The 22,232-nt window shown below is 35.4% G+C and overlaps 1 protein-coding gene across 2 annotated transcripts in view; it reads left to right on the top strand.

The window, feature by feature from the left end:
- Positions 1-548: 548 nt before the first annotated feature.
- Positions 549-22,232, top strand: part of LOC118637285 (testis-specific gene 10 protein-like) — a 34,006-nt gene continuing 12,322 nt past the window's right edge. Inside the window, exons 1-10 of one of the 2 annotated variants that reach the window (XM_036272627.1) lie at positions 549-614; positions 1,210-1,365; positions 5,646-5,816; positions 5,900-5,977; positions 7,275-7,426; positions 8,147-8,262; positions 10,243-10,397; positions 14,635-14,690; positions 15,806-15,974; positions 18,609-18,719. In XM_036272627.1, the coding sequence (XP_036128520.1) occupies positions 564-614; positions 1,210-1,365; positions 5,646-5,816; positions 5,900-5,977; positions 7,275-7,426; positions 8,147-8,262; positions 10,243-10,397; positions 14,635-14,690; positions 15,806-15,974; positions 18,609-18,719 (1,215 nt within the window). In that variant the 5' untranslated portion in view covers positions 549-563. The remainder of the gene's footprint in view (positions 615-1,209; positions 1,366-5,645; positions 5,817-5,899; positions 5,978-7,274; positions 7,427-8,146; positions 8,263-10,242; positions 10,398-14,634; positions 14,691-15,805; positions 15,975-18,608; positions 18,720-22,232) is intronic. The other variant, XM_036272626.1, reaches the window with a different exon arrangement.

Below are 22,232 nucleotides of genomic sequence, written 5' to 3'. Positions count from 1 at the left end.
CATGTTATTATTTAAAATATCTGAAACGCCTTCTCTGTAAGTATATGTCTTTTCCTTCAAGTATAGCACTGGTAAAATAAATGCTTCCAGCATTCCTTTAATTTATTCATCCCCTGAACAATTATTGAACAAAACATAGATGCTATTCAAGTTATTCTAAGTAAATTGATTTTATTTCTAGGATTTATAACTAGATCTGTGGACATTTCTGGCCTCTCTGAAATTTCTTTACCATCTTTTCTTCAAAATTATTGAGTAAATTTAGGGGTACTTCTAGTTAAATACAAGTATAAAACAGTCAGCAATGCTGGAAAAGAAAGATATCTAACTGCTTTCTTAAAAGTATGATTTTTAAAAGTTATTTTCAAAACACCACATTTATGATTTTTAAGGATTCTTTTCATGTTCAATTTCATGTAGTAAAAATGATGCTGTAGTTTAGCTTGAAATAATGGCCTAATTTTTTCCTCCCTGGCAAGATAATTTTAGAGACTGAAAAAGCACAAAATACTTTAGAAGCAGACAGAGATCACTACAAAAGTGAAGCTCAAAATTTGAGAAAGATGATCCGAAGTAGATCTAAAAGTCCAAGACACCCGTTTCCATCTTCCTGGGTAGGTTTTGGAAAGTTATAAGTATTTTGGAGTTTGTTGCTCAAACACTGACTTTTATTCTCTGGTTTACCTGGAAATAATTCAGGTTGATTGGCATGAATTGGTGTATCAATGAAACTGGAAGACAGAGGTCTCTCTGATTGTCAGTGGATCATCGAAATTGCTTCTTTATCCCCAGCAGTAGTCATGGTTGGGAGGTAATCAGACAAATGTGGAGCGATTTGGGATGAAGGTGTTTAAAAAAGAGGTGGCTGTGGCCTGGGCCGGGTAGCTCAGTTGATTAGAGCGTCCTTCCGATATGCCAAGGTCGTGAGTTAGATATTCTATCTGGGCACATACAAGAATCAACCAATGAATGCATAAATAAATGGAACAACAGATTGATGTTTCCGTCTCTCTCTCTCTCCTTTCCTCTCTCTTTCTACAATCAATAAAAATTTAAAAGAGAGACGATTTTTAAACTTTTTTTCATCATTGTCTTTCATTATATAGTCATGCTTGCTTGAGTAGAGACTGTGTACTGTGTTCAGTAGTACTTTTCTGTTTGTACTACCTGTCAAAGAAGAGTTTCAAATTTATTACATAATAATTGCAGGGTACAAACTGTGATATAGAGCTTTTGAAAACAACGAGAGACCGTGAAGAACTTAAATGCATGCTGGAAAAATATGAACGTCATTTGTCAGAAATTCAGGGTAACGTCAAGGTTCTTACATCGGAGAGAGACAAGACCTTTTTTCTTTATGAACAGGTAAAGTTATAAGGAAACAAAATATGTAAGTAATAACAGTTAATTCTAGAGATATATAATTCTTTAGGTATGCTTAAATCTGCCAATCAAATTAATTTAATTGCCATTTGGGGATTAGCTTTGTTCTTAAATATTTTTTAATGAAATGTAATATGTTTCCAATATAGTGTATGTATGTACACACACACACACACACACACACACACACACGTTATCCCTATACCCATTAAAGGTAATATACATGCATAGAGATAGTCTGGGTTTTGGAATTAGAAATGGGGAAAATGTTAAATGGAAGGGTATGGTGAGTTCAAGGTAAAAAGATTTGAGTTTGAGGATTAAAAAATACTAACATAGCATTTTGATGTACTGTCAATCACTTTAGAAACTGCCATATAACTTGTTTAATTTCAGAGAGTAAAATACGTTTGTAGTTTACCTCTATTTTTAGCCTAAAATTCATAGCTCTTATTGACCAAATAGTTTCTTTACTCAACAAATATTAAAACCCATACATTACCAATATAATTTCATTAAAAATATCAAATTTTATTAAGAATTACAGCATCATTGTGCAGGATTATGGGCTTGCTACTTTAAGAGAAAAAAATGATAAGATGCAGATATTATTACTATTTTTTAAGTTTTAAAGTTCACCTTAGTAGATTTTATTTTAGTTTCAAGTCAAGATTAATCATCTGTTTTTAAATAACTAAAGTGACTTTGGATACCATGATTATATGGCCTATTTGCTTCATTTTATGTATGAGAAGGCAAGTTTAATAAGGTTAACTGAGCCCTGGCTGGTTTGGCTCGGCAGTTAGAGCGTTGGCCTGCACACCAGAGAGTCCCGGGTTCGGGTCCCACTAAGGGCATGTACCTTGGTTGCAGTTTGTCCCTGGCCCCTGTTGGGGTTGTGTGGGTGGCAACCATTCAATGTGTCTTTCTCACATCGATGTTTCTCTCTCTCTCTTTGTCCCTCTCTCCCTCCTGCTCTGTCTGAAGATAAATGAAAAAATGTCCTTGAGTGAGGATTAAAAAAAAAATAAGGTTAACTGATTTGCCCAATAACAGCAGGATTCAGAGTCCAGATTTTCTGACTCCTATTTGGGTCTACTCTTTGCCATTTAATTAAGCTTATTGAAGGTGAATTGGCCCATTTAGAAATGGATCAGTCTGGGCATATATCTTAGTATATAAAACAAATGCCCATTGTGTACTATATCATAGCATGGAATCCTTTTGGTTAAATCACAGTACTGTTTCCTTTCACACGTGAATCTCAGTCTTGTTAATTTCTTCTCCCTTTCAGAAGTGTTTTAATGAGACTTTATTATACTTAGAATTTTAAACTTTATATTAGCTATTTAATGAATGATACATGATATTCTTCTCTATAATTGGCTTTCTTATTTTTAGTTTGAGCAGTTTAAAAAGCAATTACCACTTCTAAGTGTGTGGAGTGATTACTTTGCTTTGATTAGAATTCCCTGGAGTCTGTGTCTGTGGCATGAAACCCGAGTCTGTGTATGTATGCAGGATTATAAGACCACTACTGACTAGGGGCAGGAAAGCCCTTTAATGAGGGGCCTGTGTGTGTTAGTGCAAGGTATGAGATCATTGTACTGAAACCTCTGCCTTGTAAATCTTGTACTTGCATATAGTATGTTATAAGTGATTTTCAAATTTTTGCCATATTCCTTTTTGTGAGACACTTTATATTGAAATTTGAAGTATAGAATAGTTAATGAGAAGCTGCTGTGATCCACCCCACTGGAGCCCAAGATATTAATTATCTGGGACTTCACAGAAAAACTTTGCCGTGGAGTGCCATGGAGCACAGTTTACAAACAGACACTGTTTTCTGTGTTTGCGATCTAGTTAGGGCGTTGAAGCATATTGTCTTATATTTATTTTTTGTTACTTTAGCACAAGTAGTCTACAGTACATTATAAAAATAAAATAACTGGGTATTTTTATTTATGGTGATCAGGGAAACATTTGCTAGATGATGTAGAGTTTGAGTCCTGAGGGAGACACATGAATGGGGTTTCTAAGTACCTTGAAAGGGATAAGAAGGAACATTCCAGACTAAAGGAATGATGTGAGGCAAATGATAAAGGCAGGAAAACCAGCAGATAGGTGAATCAGTTAAAGACTAGAATCAAAGGTACGTGTCAGTGGAAGAAGGGGGAGCAAAGGCTTGAGAGGTGGATTGGGCTAGAGCAGGAGTCTGCAGACTTTTTCTGTGCAGACCCAATAATAGATATTTTGTGCTCTGCAGGCCATACGACCTCTGTCACAGCTATTCAGCTCTGTTTTTGTTTTTGGTGAAGAAAGTATCCATAGACAATATACAAATGAACAAGTTTGCTGTGTTACTATATAACTTTATTTATGGACACTGAATTTTGAATGTCATATTATTTTAGCTGTTATGAAATATTTTTCTTTTTTTCAACCACTTAATAATGTAAAAAACATAGATCTACAAAACACAGGAGGCAGGCTGGATTTGGCCCGTGAGCCAGTGTAGTTTACCAGCTTCTGGCCTGTAAGGTTCACTGGGCCTTATAAGGGGCTTATACTTTGCTTTATAAGTAATGAGCAGTTTGTTTATTTATTTTTAAAGCAGAAGAAATATGACCAAAGTCACACTTTTACAATTTCAACCTGGTAACAATTTTATATTATATCATACGTCTTTATATGTTATCTTCTTATATAAAAATTTCTCCTTCAAGAGAACTAGGGAGGGAGGAAACACGAACTCTCCAGAAGGCTGTTACAGTAGTCCATGCGTGAGGCACAGAGGGACTAAGCTAGGATGCTATCAAGGAAGACTTCTCAAGATTGGGCTTAAGCAAAAGGAGGGATGAATGGAAATGTTTGAAGTTCTGTTTTGAATGACTGAAGAATTGTGGTAATAGAAAAAGAAATATTAAAGGCATTGTCTATTTGATGGAAAAGATGCGTGTGGTTTCAGAAAGACGGAGTACATTCAGGTAGTAATTGCCATTAGACAGTAAGAAATGTGGGACTGGAGCGGGGAGAAAAGCTGATACATAGATTTAGAATTCATCTACTTAGAGGTCAATTGTGAGCCTTTAGAGGGGATGAGGTCTCTGAATGAGAAAGCTATAAATAGAGGATGTTGGGATGTTTTATTCCATTGGTAGAGGAACCTTTGAAAGAGAGAAAGACCGGAAACTAAGGCAGAACAATATAATATCAAGGGAGGAAGAAATTTCAAGGAAGGTGCTGAAAACAATGTCAAATGTGGCCAAAATATCAAGAACTGGAATTGAGAAAAGGCCGTTAGATTTGGGGAGGTCACTAGTTGTAATTCTGTGAAGTGGTTGGGTGTGGGAGCCAGGTTACAGTGGGGTGAGAAAAGGCCATGGTACAGGCACTTAAAAGAGAGAAAAAGATAGGATGGTAAATGGACACAACAGGCTTAAGTGACTGTTTTTCAAGATATGGGAGCCCTGTGTATGCTTGAAGGGCAGGGGAGAAAGAGCCAGTGGAGAGACTGCTGTTAAAAGTGGGGAAATAATTATAATTGAGTTGGGATATCTTAGAAGATACTTCAGGAAATAATATCCCAGATTCTGGTGAAGGCTTAGCTATGGAAATTGGGATATAACACATCTTCCTCTGAGACTTGGAGACTAGCTGAATACAGAGTGCTTACAGTTGAGAGGAAGGAAGATACGAGACTTAAGCCACAGAGTAGGATATGAAATCATGTGCAGATATAGAACAGATTTGAAACTAAGGATGGTTGAAACAGTATGTAGAGAGTATGTTGGGTTGTTAGTAGGAATTGGTGGGCCTTTCTGTCAGGGTCAAGGTTAGCCAGAACATGACTATGGCATATATATTTCTGTAGAGAAAGACTAGAACACTATGATAATATTTATTAAACCAGTATGCTACTTGAATTGTGCTGAACTCATGTTTATTCACAAAATGAATGTAGTATACTATATATATATTTCTTAGTAAATAATTTTCCCTTGCATTGACTGCCTCAAAATTAATTAAAAAGTTTTTTTTTTTTTGCAAAGATGTTGTAAATGAAACTTCTCTTTGTATACATTCATTTGCATTTTGGGTGCATCATTTGCATGTATTTGCATAAAGTAAAAAAATATACCATTATCCTACTTCATGCATACTGATAATAGGTTTGGATTTTAACTGGCTGGATATAAAATAGCTATAGTTATGTCTGTTCTAAAGCTTGTTAAACAATAGTCTGTCAATTTAAATAATAGGCACAGGAAGAAATTGCTCGACTTCGACGAGAAATGATGAAAAGCTGTAAATCTCCTAGGTCAACAGCAGCACATGCCATCCTCCAGCGGGCTGAGACTGAAAGAGACATAGCCTTCACTGATTTACAGAGAATAACTACAGACCGAGATAGTCTGAGGGAAAGGCTAAAGGTTTGAAACAACTTTATCTATATGAACATTTGTGAAACACAATGAAGTGACATTGAAAGCACTTTGTTTTGTTTTTTAACCAGACTGCCCAAGAGACAGCATTTAATGAGCAGGTTCACTTGGAACAAAGGATAGAGGAGCTGGAGTGTACAGTTCCTAATGTAAAGGAAAATCACTTTTGCACTTTTGGCTATGAATTGTCCGTGGCTTTCCCCTTTTCCTTTTTTTCTATGTTCAGGGAAGTTCTTTTATTTTTCTAACATGAGGTCTGTAATCCTAAATTATGTAAGGTGGTATATATGGTATAAATTGTCAACTCTTCATTGTTTATTTACTTCTAAATATGTGAGTAAAATTTTTATGTTAGGTTGCGAAGTGCATTCTTTTTGAAAATCCATTAGCGATGCATTCTCAGGGATTTTAGCAAATTTTTAACCTCCTTATTTCATTAAAGATGACATTGCCAGATACAGATAAACTGAATTATTCTACCTAAAGAGTAGCTAGGGTAGAAGAAGTTTTGATGAAATGAAAATTAATGAGGAAAATATATGTAAATGAGTTTAAATGTGAGGCATCACCTTTTTTACTAATCAAGGATTTGAGATGTTATGATTATATAAACAGAATTAAGGGAATTTGACTTTCTGTAACCAAATTTAATTGAATATATTTATAAGTTCACCTGTTATTATAATTGTAACTGAACAACAACAACAAAATGGAGATTTGGCTGTCTGGTGCATCAAAAGCCAAACTTGTGAGGCAGGTGCTGGTGCAAAAGGAAAGAGGTTTTATTCAGGAGCCACAGGACCTGGGAGAATAGTGGACTCCCCTTTCAAAGACCAATCTTTGTTTCTGTTCAAGCCTGGTGTTCTTATAGGGATAGTGAGGGGAGGGTTTTTTTTTTCTATACAATTATTTTGCTAGCTTTTGGAGTGCTTGGGGCCCCATCCATTCATCTTTCTAGTTTTTGGTGCACTAGGGTTCTGTTCATTCATATTTCTAGCTTTTGGTGGTTCGGATCCTATCTATTCATATTTCTAGCTTTTGTAGTACTAAGTGTAAGAACTTACCCCTGCTGCCATCTTGGCCAATGGGGGAAACTCTATAGTAACATAATGAGTAAAAAAACAAAAATGCAATAGATAGGGGAAATTTTCCCCCATAATTCCACTTTATATCTATAATTTGTTAATGTTGAGCAACAAATTGGATTGTTTTTGCAAATTGGATATGTATGCTCAAGTCAAATTGAACCAGATTGAAAATGTAGGTAGATATACCATTCTTGTTCCTACTCCACAGTACTTTGTCTGTATATCCTCCCACAATGTTCAAGTCTAATCTAATCATCTCATCATATAAATCTTGTCATATATCAGTTGATGTCTCTTCAGGAAGGTAATTAAGACTTTTTTTAGTGATGGCAGTAACCTTGTCATTCTACTTGTATAGCTTGATGATGAACGTATGAAACAAATGTCAAATATGACTTTGATGAAGAAAACCGTAAGTACTATGGAAAAAGAAATGAAATCACTAGTAAGAAAGGCAATGGATACCAAAAGTGAACTTGGCAGACAAAAAGCAGAGAATAATTCTTTGAGGTAAACCAAATTGCCTTTGAACAACTAATAGTTTATTATAAATAACCCTGCTCTCTGTAGTGTATTTTATAATAATAATTACTTTAATTTTGGGAAGGATTATTATGAAGCAGTTGTAGAAACCTCAACACACATTAAATTATTTCCTCAAGATCAATCTCAGATTGGTAATGCCTCACATAACCAGGACTCACACTTTTAGTAATCTCAATCTTACAGTGGGAGAAAGCCTCAATGTTTAACAAAAATAGCCTTTACAAAGCCATTCTGGGTACAGAGCATTTTTGACTTTGGGATTTGATTGTTAATTTACATTTATAACTTAAATTATGTTCCGGGGTCCGAACATTATAACAACACATAAAACACAGGTTTTACAGTAGCTTAGAAAAAGGATGGTTTAGAGTGTAATAAAAAGTCACAGCAGAAAAATAGAAACATGTAGTGGAACATATTAGTTGGATGTCAAGTACTGTGCCTCACCATTCCTATATACTGATATGGTAGCATGGACTGAGAGGTCCTAGTTTGATTCCCGATCAGGGCACATGCCCTGGTTGCAGGTTTGATCCCCAGTAGGGGGCATGCAGGAGGCAGCTGATTGATGTTTCTCACAATGTATCTCTCTTCCCCTTTCTCTCTCTAAAAAAAGAAATCATTAAAAACATATTAAAAAAACATAAAATTTCACAACTAGTTTTATTATTAAAATGTTTACAGACTTTTATATGAAAATACAGAAAAAGATCTTTCTGATACTCAGCAACACCTTGCTAAGAATAAATATGAGCTACAGCATCCTCGGGAGAAAATTATGTGCTTGGATGAAAAAACTGGTGAGTTATTTCTTTCCTGATATTACTTTTTCTTTAAGCCTGGTAGAAAAATGTTTTATTCTCTTCAGTTATAAAATAGATAAACTTGCAGATAGATCCTTAAATTAAACGTTTATGAGTCAGTCATGCAAAAATATGGTTTTCATTGGTAGTAAATTTTTTACTTAGATTTAGGGCCATAAGTACTGAGTCATGGCTGCATATTTTTCAATGAAAAACAAAAAATAAAAACTAAACAAAACAGCAACACTTTATAATTTTTGATGATCACTTTTAAATTTATAAGTTTTTGTATGATATTGTGGCTTGTTTATAGTTGTAATGAAACATAGTACACAAATATATTACTTTTGGTGGAAAGTATACATGTATTTGCCTATATCTATGACATTACTTGGATTTATAGAGAAACTTATTTTTTATAAAGTCTTCTATTCATATTTCTTACCAGTGATCTCTATGAAAATACGGTCATAATTTAATCTTTTTATACCTGTAAAGTAAATTTTTGATTAGGACTGTAGAAGAGCCCATTTTAAAACAGAGGGAATATTTAAGAGACTCCAAGATTGAGTAAGAAGAAGCCAAAGAAGTAGGAAGAAACCCATAAGTGAGTGTTATTTTGGGAGGCAAGAGAGCAAAATGTTTTTTTTTAAAAAAGGTAGCATCAATTGTGATACTTTCGAGAAGCAACATAAGACGAGGATAAAAAAAATGTTGGATTTGGCACATTGGAGGTTTTGGTAACACTGACAAAGTTTAGAGAGAGTGTTGGTGTGGAAGATGGAATAGGTTGAGGAATGACTGGGAAGTGTGGAGGTACAGACACGAGAGGATAGAGTCGTAAAAAATTTGGCTACTAAGAGTAGCAGAAAAATGGGATGTAGCTTGAGTGGTATGTGAGGTTGAGGATATTTTTTAAAGCTAGGAGCTACTAGAGCTATTTCAGGGCTTTCATTTATGTATTTATTTTATGCCAGTGGGAATGAACTCAGATCTCTGAATACCCAAAAGATGTGGTTTGTCTTAAAGGTAGTACTGCCTGGAGAGGGACTAGATGTATTCTCAGGTACTATGTAGATCATCCTCTTGGCATTCAATATCGCTTCTCTTAGTGCTGCCCTGGATGACCGCAGGCAGGGATTAACCTAGACGTTTAGTCTAGCAGAGCTTCCCTAGAAGAGCTCAGACCAGTAGTTCTTAAACTTCGGTGTGCTTCAGAATCACCTGGAGAGCTAATAAAGACCACTGGAGCCAGGCTCCTTGGAAGAGAGTATGGCCAAGACTTTTGTATCTTTACCAGTGTGCTCAAGGGGTTCTCAAGCTTGTTGTGCATTAGAATCATGTGGGAGGGGTGCTCATTAAAACATAATTGCTCTGCCCATTCAGAATTTCTGATTCAGTAGGGTTGGAGTTCCTAGATGATGCTGATGGTGCTAGTTGACAAACCATAGTTTGAAAACCACTAAATGATATACCTATCATTTAGGCCTTCAGCATTGACATTGCCAAATCAGACATCCTGGGAAAATCCGGATGTTTGACTCTGAAGATAACTTAATTGAATATTTTATTAAGATCGATTAGTTACCAGCTTATATATAGCAGTGATTCTAGTCTAGAGGGAGGGGAAATTAGGAAGGTAGTGGTTGTTTTAGTATTCTACCCAAGTTCATTCACCTATACTCTCCTCCCCACCACACACATAAATCTACTTTGAGAACTTGAAATATAGAGCTATCCTTTGCTATTCTTATTCAAATGTGTTAATTGTTTACATTTATGAGTCATTTAGAATTTCATGATTCAACTGAGTTTTTAATCACTAACAACAAAAGCCATGTTTCTATTTGGGACACAGTACTTATTTTTAGTCATTGAATATAATATAGGAGAACTTACTTTGAAAAGTATTTCAATCTATTTGAACTGGAAAGAAATGATTTTCATTTAAAAATGCCTTTATGATAACATATTTAGATAATTTTACAAGGCAAAGTATTGCCCAGCGAGAAGAAATCAGCATTCTCGGTGCAACCCTCAGTGATCTGGCTAAAGAAAAGAATTGCCTGCAAGCATGCTTGGATAAAAATTCTGAGAATATTGCATCCCTTGGAGAGAGTTTGGCAATGAAAGTATGTTTTGAGAACTGTGGTTTAAAAAAATGTTTGCACTAGAATCTTAATAGAATAATAGGATTCTCTCACATTTTTTTTCTAGAGAGCTGAAACTTTAAAAGTTGATTTTGAAATACTTCAGAATAGTCTTAAGAAATATGTGTTCTTTTATCAATTTGTGATTACCATTCACTGACAATAACTAATTCAGATATCAAAATGTGAAGCATGATAATGAAGGCAGTGAGATTGATTTCTTTTTAAAAGCACATCAGAACTTATATTTTCAGGTAGCCACCTTGGGAGACAATGTTTTTTCCATTAAAACTGCCTTTGTAATTGTATTCGGAATTAGATGCATGTTTTTACATCATCCTTAGCCATTGAAACTAGATCACATGGAGCTGGTAAATCAAGCTGGATGATAATCTCCACCCCTCATTAAAAGAAAAAAAAAAAAGTACCTTTATTGTTGAAAGTATTAAAGATGTTCTTCCCTTTATCCCTCAGTTTTTGTTGTTCAGGTAACACAAAATGTATTGCCAAAAAGTCAGGGAAAGACTGATACTCTTTTCTAGCTCATAAACTGATTCTGAAGGCAATTCCAACACTGTTTTCTGCAAATGTCTTAAGCAAAGGCAGCATCATTGGAATAAGGCCTTTCCCCTCCCTAAGGGAACTAATCCATTCATTTGTCCACCCACTCATTCGAGAAACATCTATTGACATATACCAGGTATTATGTTAGAAAGTGAGGAGGAGTGGGCATACCTTCCAAAGCTTATAGTATAATTGGAATAAAGATAAATAAAGATGCTATTATTTGCTAAGTGCCATAATGATGTGTGCACAGTGTACAGTTGGTGTTTGGCAGAAACACACTTGATTTAACATGGGGGTTAGATTAGGTGAGGAGGAAGTTTGGCAGAAACCACTTGATTTAACATGGGGGTTAGACTAGGTGAGGAGGAAGATCTGGAAAGCCTTTTAGGAGGTGATAGTTCCTGTACTGTTCTGAAAATTGACTAGAATTAGCAGGAAAAGATTTAGAGAAAGGGTACAGTGAGAGAAAGGGTGATTAAGACAGACAGAATACCTTTCATAGAACGGGGAATCCAGACTGTTAGAGCAACTTATATGAAAGCCACTTCATAGGAGAATTTCACAGATTTATTGATAGCTTAGTATGTCGAGAATAGATTGCAAAGAGTCAAGTATGGAGTGGGGATGGGGGCAAAAGGTGAGATGGGCAACCAATCATAAAACTATATGTAATGTTGAATTTAGACTCGCATCACCGATATAGTAAATCAATGAAATAATGTAAATGAAATATTGCAATTAGAGCTTTATTTTAAAAGAAATATTCTGGCATTTGTTGATTCATGTAAAAGATGGATTGTAGGGATGCCCTGGCCGGTTTGGCTCAGCAGTTGGAGCGTTGGACCAGAGAGTCTCCGGTTCGGCTCCCGCTAGGGGGCACGTATCAAAAAAAAAAAAAAAAAAAAAAGATGGATTGTAGGGAAATGAGAATAGTGTCAAGGACACTAGTTAGGAGGAAAATGGTAAGAACTGTGTTAGGATAGTGGCCGTATCCATAAGAGAAGCAGGTCTATTAAGGAAGTGTTAAGGAAGTACGATGGACAAGATGTACTTTCTGACTGAGGAACCTCGTGAATAGTTACTATACATGAAGCAGGGAACACGGGAAACAGAACAGTCTCAGAGAGAAAGATCATCGACATGTCTTTGGGACATGTAATTGAAATACTCATAGGCTCTTGGATTTTTAGATCTGGAGAGAAAATTGAACTAGAAGTTAATAGATTTGGGAATCATGAACCTAACTGAAGCCATCAAAATGCATGAGATAGTAAATTTTGGTTTAATTGTTTAAAAGACCTACTCATTACTTTGTAAGCTATAGCTTAATTAAAAATTTTATGGCTTTTTAGTGGTAGAGTCTTATTTCTCATATTTAAACCACCTTTTGAATATTTAAACATGATTCTCTTTAAAAATATGAGCAGAAACAAATTAATTAGATCTTTCTGAATCTCATTTCCCTCTGCTATATCTGTATTTCATGTTTCTTCCATTCTGCTAATTGTACCAACATTTTTTTTTCCTTCATGAGGAATATTGAGTTGCAAGTCCATTTGAAATTAAGAAATTTGTATAAGATCATGAACATAAACACATCCATCCTCTGAAGGAAAAGAAACACGCTTCGAAGCAGTGTTAGACATTCAAAAAAGGAAATGTTTTCTACAATGATGTTTCAGAGCTGAATTTATAAATACCCTATAGTGAAAGCAGTAGTTTTACAGTATAATCTGGAGATTACAGGAATAAATTCCTATGGAAAAATCTATACTATAATGAATAAGTTGACGTTTTTTCACCTTATTGGTAATGTAGTTAAAAAAGATGTCCTACTACTGAGTACCAGTTAACATTAGAACACTTACAAGCAAGTTCATAGATTTTTGAGTAATAAAAGCCAGAATATAAACAAATATTTTACTTCGTTTCTTTTCTCTAAGTGAATTTATGACCATCTTGTCCAGATTGAATTTTTAACAGTTAACTTGAAAGTATGTCTCTGGTTGGACAAACATATTGAGGTTGTACAGAAATATTAAATCGATAATGATGGCATAGATTTCAACAGTTTGAGAATGGTGCTATTAGGGCAAGATTAAGAGAAAATAGGGCTCATCGGATATATCACTGGATTCTACCCAGTTGTTTGTTGCCCTGGAAACTTTATAATATTCTTAGATAATCTTACTTTCAAGATGAATTTCTATTGATAAAAGTCTTTTCTAGGTTTATAAACCATATTTAAGCTTAACCAAATAATGACTTTCAGAAACACTAGAAGTTCAATTAGTTTTTCAGAATTTATTTTTGAAATGTATTAAATTATATTTCAAAAACATATATAAATATTCACTTTTAAGCTGTATTTTCTCTCTGAGTTTTTCCTCCATTGCTTTGTGCTTAAAGAGGTTTAACTTCTTTGCTAATGGATATGTTAACCATATTCCAATATCCATCACTGCCACACATGGAATCTTCACCAATCTACCAGAAATAGAATGGCAAACCAGAGCTAAAACTCTCCTGGAGAGGAGCACATGAATATAAAGGAAGATAACATATACACGCACACACACACACACCTATACTGTCTCTCTAATGAACAAGAACAACTGGTTGGGACATAGAGATTTAGTTTTTCATCTTGTATACTTGGTTACTAAGAATTTCAAAATTGAAAGGGCAAAATGAAATCTAATTATTTAGTGAAAGAACAGTTTTCCTACTTTTTAAGGACTAGTGTTAGGCTAAGTATCTGTGAATGGTATCTGTAACTAGTTCACTATCAACAAGAATTTTCAGAGGCGGAGTATGGGAATAGTATTGATGGCATGAAGATAATCATACCATTTCAGCCTTGACTGATTCCATTAATTTACTTCCTCATCACTCCCTTGAAAAGGGATAATATCAATTGTTTATTTTTTGCTCTAGGCCTAACTATTTAACTCCTTATTTAACTTACACCCAAACTTCATAATATACTTTTATTTTATTTTTAAAATTAATTAATTAATTTTTGTTACACATGTTTCTCCTTTTCCCCCAACTGATCCCCTCCCCCTCCCTCCCGCCCTGTCCCCAGCTTTGTTGTCCATGTCCATTGTTCATGCATACATGCATATAAGTTCTGAAGTAATTTCATTTTAGCAGCTTTTGGAAGATGTTATTGATGACTAATATAAATAATATACTCGAAGAAAGTTGTTATTCTTAAGAACTAAATTTATTTTTATATGATTCACTTTCCTGGGTTTTATAACATGAAGTAGGGAAGTGAATCAGTTCTGTTCCCCGTGGAGAACACCCTAATGCACCACTGGGCTGCCTCCTAGTAGAGTGCTCATGAGGTTTCTGTGTTGCTGGATGACTGCACAAAACTTTAACAAAGTATTTCATGTATTGATCTTGTATCAATGCACCTAAGTGTAGTCTTTAATGAGCATAATCAATTGTTTTTATCTAGTAAAAATATTCACATTGTTATATTAGGCTTTAGTTTTAAAGTGTAGAAAAGATGAACAGAGCATAAATGTTTACCCCCCCTCCACCAAATAGGGTGGAGAAATTTCTTTTTTTTCATTCAGTTTTAACCAAAATAACAGTTTAAGATCATTTTTTAAATTTCATACTTATATTACTTTTCAAGGAAAAGGCCATTTCAGGCACAAGAAATATCATCGCTGAGACAGAACAGGCATCAAGGTAAACCATTCATTCAACAAGTATTTGAATATTTATTAGGGGCAAAGTACTATGTTAGGTACACAGATAGTAAAACAAGGGCTTAGTGTTATGTATAGGGTTGTGACTTTCTAATGTTGGAAGGAAGCCTAAGTCTGTGTAGGGAAGTAAAAGAGTATATGGTATTTGCCCAGGAAAGGAAAGGAAAGAAAAGACCACCTAAGGTAGAAAGAATAGCAAAGAACCACAGATAATGTTCAGGAGCCTCTTGATTGACTAGTAGGTGAGTGTCGGAACCCAAAATGTGAGAGGAGATGTGAAGGGAACAAATGCTGAACATAGAGGCCTGTGTCATAAACAAGTGACTCTTGATTTTATCCTTTGGGAAATAAAAAATCATTAAAGAATTTTGAGGAGATTTTTGCTTTAGAAAGATTATGGAGGCTGAAAATGGTGATAGAATGGGGTTGGGTATTTGGGGGACAGGTGCTTGTGAGTAAGAAAATCTAGGAAAATGCCAGGTTTTTGGCTGGGAATGAATACTGGACATGTAGAAAGTATGGAAAGAGATGACTTTCCTCTGAATTGGAAGAGTCTTTGAGACCTACTTGTAGATATATCTCAGAAGCAGTTAAATATGAGTCTTTAACTAAGGAAGAGGCTGAGGCTGAAGGTAATGATTTCAGAGTCATCTGGGTATAGATGGGGTTGGGAGCCATGGATATGAATAGCATTTGTCTGAATGAAGGTATAGAGTAAAAGGTGTCAGGAGGCTAAGAGTTAAGCTCTGAGAACCATTACGTTTTAAGAGGGCAGAGGAAGAGGGACCTACAAAGGAGACTAAGCCATGGCCTCTAGAGGTAGGATGAAAGCTTTCTTATATTAGAATGAAGTTTCGAAATACTTAGCTAATCATTAACTATTGTGTATATTTAGCATCCTTTTTTCATAGTAAAATGTTGGAAACGTAGAGAAACTGCAGTGTACTATCTTTGCAGTATTTATTCCTATAAATTTAAATGGGCTTAAAACTTCAAATGTTTTCTTGCTAACTGTACATCTTCTGTCTTGTGAGAATTTGTTATTCTGTTTTGGAAAAATGTCTCTTTTCATGAACTATCTGATTTGTGGAATAGGCAGTCTACTAAAGTGCTAATTCTGTGTGAACAAGACATTTCCAGAATGCGTCGGCAACTGAATGAAACAAATGATGAACTGGCTCACATTGCCAGGGAAGGAGATATCTTGGCTCATGAGAATGACAATCTCCAAGAACAGTTTTCTAAAGCTAAACAAGAAAACCAGGTATATTTGTTCTTAGTATCATTTTCTCCAAGAAAATTTATATTTCTTCTGAGGCTCAATTCTCCTTTTATTTTTTTAAAAAAGCTCGAGGTTTGGAAACAGCCTTTTTTTTTTTTTTTTTAACTTTATCTCACAGTATGCCAAATAATTTCTAAATTTCTCAGACATAACGTATTAAATATTAAGGAAAAGAGGGAATGAGATATACCACATTTGTATTAAACCTTAGAAGTACCTAACAAATGAAACTTTTAAGAAAATGGTAGATTTATTGGTGGACTGTAATTCTGTTTAAGAATGAGTGTGTGAATAAACTATGCCACATTTTTGGTTCTCTTTAGCACTGTAGTTCTTTTCAGGAAAGTTTCTTTTATAATTACTCCCTTTCTAAGCTAACATACTTTATCCGCAGTTCTCATTTCCCATATCATTACTTTAATTTGACCATTAAAACATGTTTATTTGGAGGCTTTCTTCCCCACTGAAAATTCTTTAGTCCAAATGGTTTCCTCCACTTTGCTATATCACTCTCGATATGTTTAGTTTGCATCATAAAAGTCTGTATTTTTTAACTGTTAAATATTTTTTATTTGTATAAATAGATATAAAGATGCAACATCTTGCTAATTATAAAAAAATTGTCTGAGATATTTATATACTGTGTCCAAAAGTTAATGAATAATGGGATCCTGGAACAGAAAAGAGATAGTACATAAAAATGAAAGAAATCTGGGCCCTGGTGGGGTAGCTCAGTTGGTTAGAGTGTCATCCCAAAACGTCAAGGTTGTAGGTTCAATCTCTGGTCAAGGCACATGTAAGAAGCAACCAATGAATGCATAAATAATTGGAACAACAAATCTCTCTCTCTTTCTTGATCTCTCTTCTTCCCTCTCTCCATAAAAAAGTCAATAAATTTAAAAAATGAAGAAAATTTAAATAAAATATGGAGTTTAGTTAATAATATATCAACATTGATTCATTAATTGTGATAAGTATACCATACTAATGTAAGATATTAACAAAAGAAGAGACTGAATTTAGGGTATAAGGGATCTCTGTACTATTTTCATAATTTTTCTGTAAATCTAAAGCTATTTTAAAATAAAGTTTATTTTTAAAAAGTTAATGATTAGCAATAAAAACAAAAGATGTGAATTTATAATTTTGTGTACTCTGTAGCTGGAGCTAATATATTAAAAGTAAAAATAGCATATTTATGAAAAACTAGATTAAAAACTCTCATTTTTACCACCCGGAGTTAGCCACTATTAACATATTTTGTACTGATTTTAATGTATTATTTTAAAAACTTATTCTTTTGCATGAACTTTTTATGTAGTTTGGATAAAACCACATTACCTCTTTATATTATGGTTTTTCTACACGAGCAGGCAGTAGATTGGAGTGTTTAAGACTCACTTGAGTTTGAACTCCTGTGCCTGGCTGTGTGATGATATCACTTAACTTCTCTAAATCTCAGTTCATCACTTGTAAAATTGGGGAGTAAACAAGAATTTGCCTAGAAAGCACTTATCAGAGTCCAGCATAATCCCTTGGTAAATATTTTGTAGGCTATTGCTTGCTTACTGTAGCATTATAAGCACATCCCTGCTTTGTTATAATTTTATAAACTTTTTTTTTTTATAATCAGAAGGAAATTGGTAACATAACAATTTTCACATGTTCAAGAGTACTTTTTTCTTTTGTTTGGGTCATAGGCCCAAGGGTAGAAGATGGATCCCTCTGTGGACCACAGAGTAAGAACCCATATCACAGATTTGAAAAACAGAAACCTTAAAAAATTTTACCCCCAATACCACAGTTTTTAACAAATTGGGATGACGTAGTTTTAGTATTTTATCCTGATTTTTTTCCCACTAACTATAGATGGACATTTTCCTTTGTTATGAAAAGTTATTCCAAACATTTTTCATAGAGGAATAATGTCCTTTGTGGTTATACCATTATGTAAATGCAATTATTTACTGCATCATTCACTTACTGTGAACAAATATTATTACTATAACAAACATTGCCTTAATGAACATTCCCTTTTATTAAATAGATTTAATTTCAAATTGAATCAAAGCTTATTAAGTTTTTTTAACTAGATGGACATTTTCAAATGTAATGACTATGCATGTATCCATCGCCCATTTCAACAAAAAGCAACATTTTTGACTTTCTTGTTTTTATTAGTATTTAAAAATGCCTCTTGATACATCACCAGGTAGCAGATCACAGATCTGCTTTTTGTATATTTACGTTTACTCCAATGATACATGGAAATGCCCATTCTTTGCCATAACAGAATATCTCTAAATCTTTACTAATTTGATAGACAAAGTACTATTTCATTGTTTCTATTAGCATTTCTCTGGTTACTAGTACATTTTTAACTGTTTAAAGTAGCATCTACTTGTACTTCCTTTTAGTGAATTATCTGTTTGGGTTCTTTGCCCATTTACTGTTTGGAATCACATTTTCTCATTATTTTTCTATGAGCTTTATATATTAGGTATGTTAACTTTTAATTTTAATATTATAATAAATATTTTAAAATTTATTTATGATGTTTTTGATATAGAGCAATTTTTATTTTTCTAGTCAAATCTAGCCATCTTTTTCTCATAGGCGCTGTCTAAACAATTGAATGAGACTCATAATGAACTTAGTGATATAAAACAGAAGGTCCAAGATACTAATTTGGAGGTTAACAAGCTGAAGAATATATTAAAGTATGAAGTACGTATATATTTTTTCCCTCTTTGCTCATAATATCTAAGAGTTTTCACTAAAGTGATTGATCAGTTACACTCATGGGGAAAGCCAATCAAGTCTTCCTTTAATGCGTAGCATATTTTAGCCTTGACAATGATGGGTTAACTATGTATTCAGAACATCACCAGTGTCCAGAGAGGTAACTCAAGGACATGCCCCTTTTAGTTCGCTACTCAGCCAATCTAGACACTTAGAATCCTCCTAACTGAATAAAGGACGAGGTGCCAGGATCAACTTGGGCTCATTCACATTTGAAAATGGTAGAATTTTCAAGTAAATTATTATCTCGAATATTTGTTGGGTTGCTTACAGAGTATAGTTGGATTATAATAGGTGTAGTGTTACCTACATATCACTGAAACCATTACTAGGAATTCCTCACCACCCCCAACCCTTTTCTTATTTGATCTCACATATTATTTAATATCAGTCCACAAACATATGTTGAACATTTATTTATGACGTTCATTAGACTGCTTAGGACACTGAGAGAGAGAGAGATTATACGGACTTCTGAATTGCAGTCCTTGCTCCCAGGCAGGAAAGCAGCAGGCATTTCCCGGCACGTCCTGATTTTAACAGGCCAGCAGTGTAACATCACGAATGGACAGAGCTCTGGAGTTAGATAGGCTGACTCCTCTTCTCCCTAGTGACATGGACTTAGGTAGGTCACTCAGCCTCTCTGAGTCTCAGTGTCCCCTCTGTAATTGGGAAGAACACCCAAGTACGTCAGATCTAGCACAGTGAGCCATTTACGTTTATTCTAGAATATGGCCGAATATAAATATATAAATATCTGAGCAACATTTAACATAGTAAACTCTCAGTTAGTGTTCGAGTTTCCTTTTCTCCCTAGCAGATTACCTGAGATTTCAACATTAACGATTGGGGCTTATAGATTTTGGACTTGTGTTTTCAGATATCACACATGAAGCTTCTCTTAGCTTTTAGCATCCTAGTATGAGTTCTTTCATGAGATTCCATTTCACAGCATAGCTGGTTGGATCCAGGCCCCCCTCCCCGGGAGAGAACAAACCACGGGTAGTCCAGTAAGAACCGTCGAGTGCATTCCTCATTTGAACATTCATTCAGCATGCAGAATGCTAGGTGGAGAGGTGCCGGAGATGAAAAACTAAAAGGAAACAGAATGGCCAGGCAGTGGGAGCAACATAAGCAAAGGTGTTAGGAGAAACTGTAGGTCCTGTAGCTAGAGTAGAGTGTATAGGTGGGTGATAATAGAGAGGTAAGAAGGACTTGTTTGAACGCTATTTTCAGGAAACTTTTGTTACAACATCAGCACAGAAGTTATTTGAAGAATTGCCTTTTAGAAAGATTATTGTGGAGGTGTTGGGAAGAATAAATCAGAATGGTAAGAAAAGCAGAAGGAGATAAATCAATCAGGAGAGGCTGTATCCATAATTCAGTCAAGAAGGGCAAAGGATGGATGCCCCCTGAGGCAGCGAACTTTGCCATGGTGGAGTGTTGTAATGAGCCCAGAGGAACTCCAGAGGGAGCTGTGTAGTACAGGGGTAGGGGTAGCTCCAGAAAGGTAAAGACATCTCGAACAAGGAGAGAATTGGAGAATACCAAAGAGCAGTTTCACTTTCTTTATGTTGTTGCCTCTCTTGGGCCCACAGTGCTCTGGCTGCCTTGGACTGGTACAAAAAAAGGGTAAAATGTGGCTTCTTGGTGGCCTCAATGAAGGGTCACTAGATGGTTGGAGGGCAGGAGAGACATTTTATGGCAATTCTTTTTCACCACTTAAACTTTGAACCTGCATCACCTGGTCACGAAGATAAATTTAATATTAAAAAATGGTTTCTGTCTTAGTCATAAAACTAAATTTAATATAAAAAAATGGTTCCTATCTTTGAGGAATCCAAGGTGTTATTGGGGGCGGGGGGGACTATATATCCATACCTACTTACATAAAGCTGTAAGTTCATTTTAAGAAAATGACAAACAAAAGTGCTACAGAAATTTAAAGAGAGTAAAGATAGATGTGTGTTAAATTTAGTTTATGTATATTGTACCATGTATCTCACAAGTACAAACTCTGTACACAACTGTTATTTTTTTCTTTTTTCATCCTCACCCGAGAACATTTTTGCATTTATCTTCAGATAGAGTGGGAGGGAGAGAGGGAGGAAGAAAGAGAGAGAGAGAGAGAGACAGAGAGAGAGAGAGAGAGAAACATGGATGAGAGAGAGAGAAACATGGATGTGAGAGAGACGCATTGAGTGGTTGCCACCCACAGGACCCCAACCAGGGCCAGGGACAAACTGCAACTGAAGTACATGCCCTTAGTGGGAACCGAACCTGGGACTCTCTGGTCTGCGGGCTGATGCTCTAACTGCTGAGCCAAACCGGCCAGGGCCACAACTGTTATTTTTAATAAAATAATAGAAAATACACGTCAGATTCGTATTGGCACATTTGGAGTATATGAATCTTGAAAGACAGAACAGTAGTTTTGTTTGTTAACTTGTTAACAGTCTGCAAAGACCTTTCACATTTGTCAAGGTACTATCAGACCACAAGGTGGCGATATTAATGGAATTTCAGCTAGACTCATGATTAATCTTATTTGTGAGAATTTAAATCTGATTTAAAGCATTATAAGGTGGGACATTGTTTATTGCAATTTGGTCATTTTAGTTAGTCCAGTGTTTTTTTTTTTTTATCCTCACCCGAGGACATTTTTCCATTTTTTGTTCAGGTAGAGTGGGAGGGAGAGAGAGGAACAGAGAGAGAGAGAGAGAAACATCGATGTGAAAGGAACACATCGAGTGGCTGCCACCCACACAACCGACCAGGGCCGGGGACAAACTGCAACCGAAGTACGCGCCCCCAGCGGGAACTGAACCCAGGTCTCTCCGGACCGCAGGCCGACGCTCCAACCGCTGAGCCAAACCGGCCAGGGCTAGTCCAGTGTTTTTTTTTGTTTTTTTTTTTAATCATCCTCACTCGAGGACATTTTTCCATTCTTTGTTCAGATAGAGTGGGAGGGAGAGAGAGGAACAGAGAGAGAGAGAAACATCGATGTGAAAGGGACACATCGAGTGGTCGCCACCCGCACAACCAACCAGGGCCGGGGACAAACTGCAACCAAGGTACATGCCCTTAGCGGGAACCGAACCCGGGTCTCTCTGGACCGCAGGCCGATGCTCTAACCGCTGAACCAAACCGGCCAGGGTGAGTCCAGTGTTTTTGATAGAACATGTAGGAGAGAAGGAGATGTAGTGCCTTTTTAATTAATTACCAAAATTATAATTTTTTTTTTTTAGAATGAGTTGGCCAATCCATACTATTAAAATATGTTTTTAAATATAGCCTCAAAATTATTACTCACTATAGCATATTATTTGTGGTGCTGATTGTATTCCTCTAGAAATAAGATCCTACTTTGGTCAAACTGCCATGATAGAACTTTTAAGGTTTTAAAAATGTGGTTCTGTATTATATGCCCAATATATA

The sequence above is a fragment of the Molossus molossus genome, unplaced genomic scaffold, assembly GCF_014108415.1.
Source record: "Molossus molossus isolate mMolMol1 unplaced genomic scaffold, mMolMol1.p scaffold_m16_p_20, whole genome shotgun sequence".
NCBI classification, from domain to species: domain Eukaryota; kingdom Metazoa; phylum Chordata; class Mammalia; order Chiroptera; family Molossidae; genus Molossus; species Molossus molossus.
Note: the sequence above shows the minus strand (reverse complement) of the source record. Positions and strands in the feature narration are given on the sequence as shown.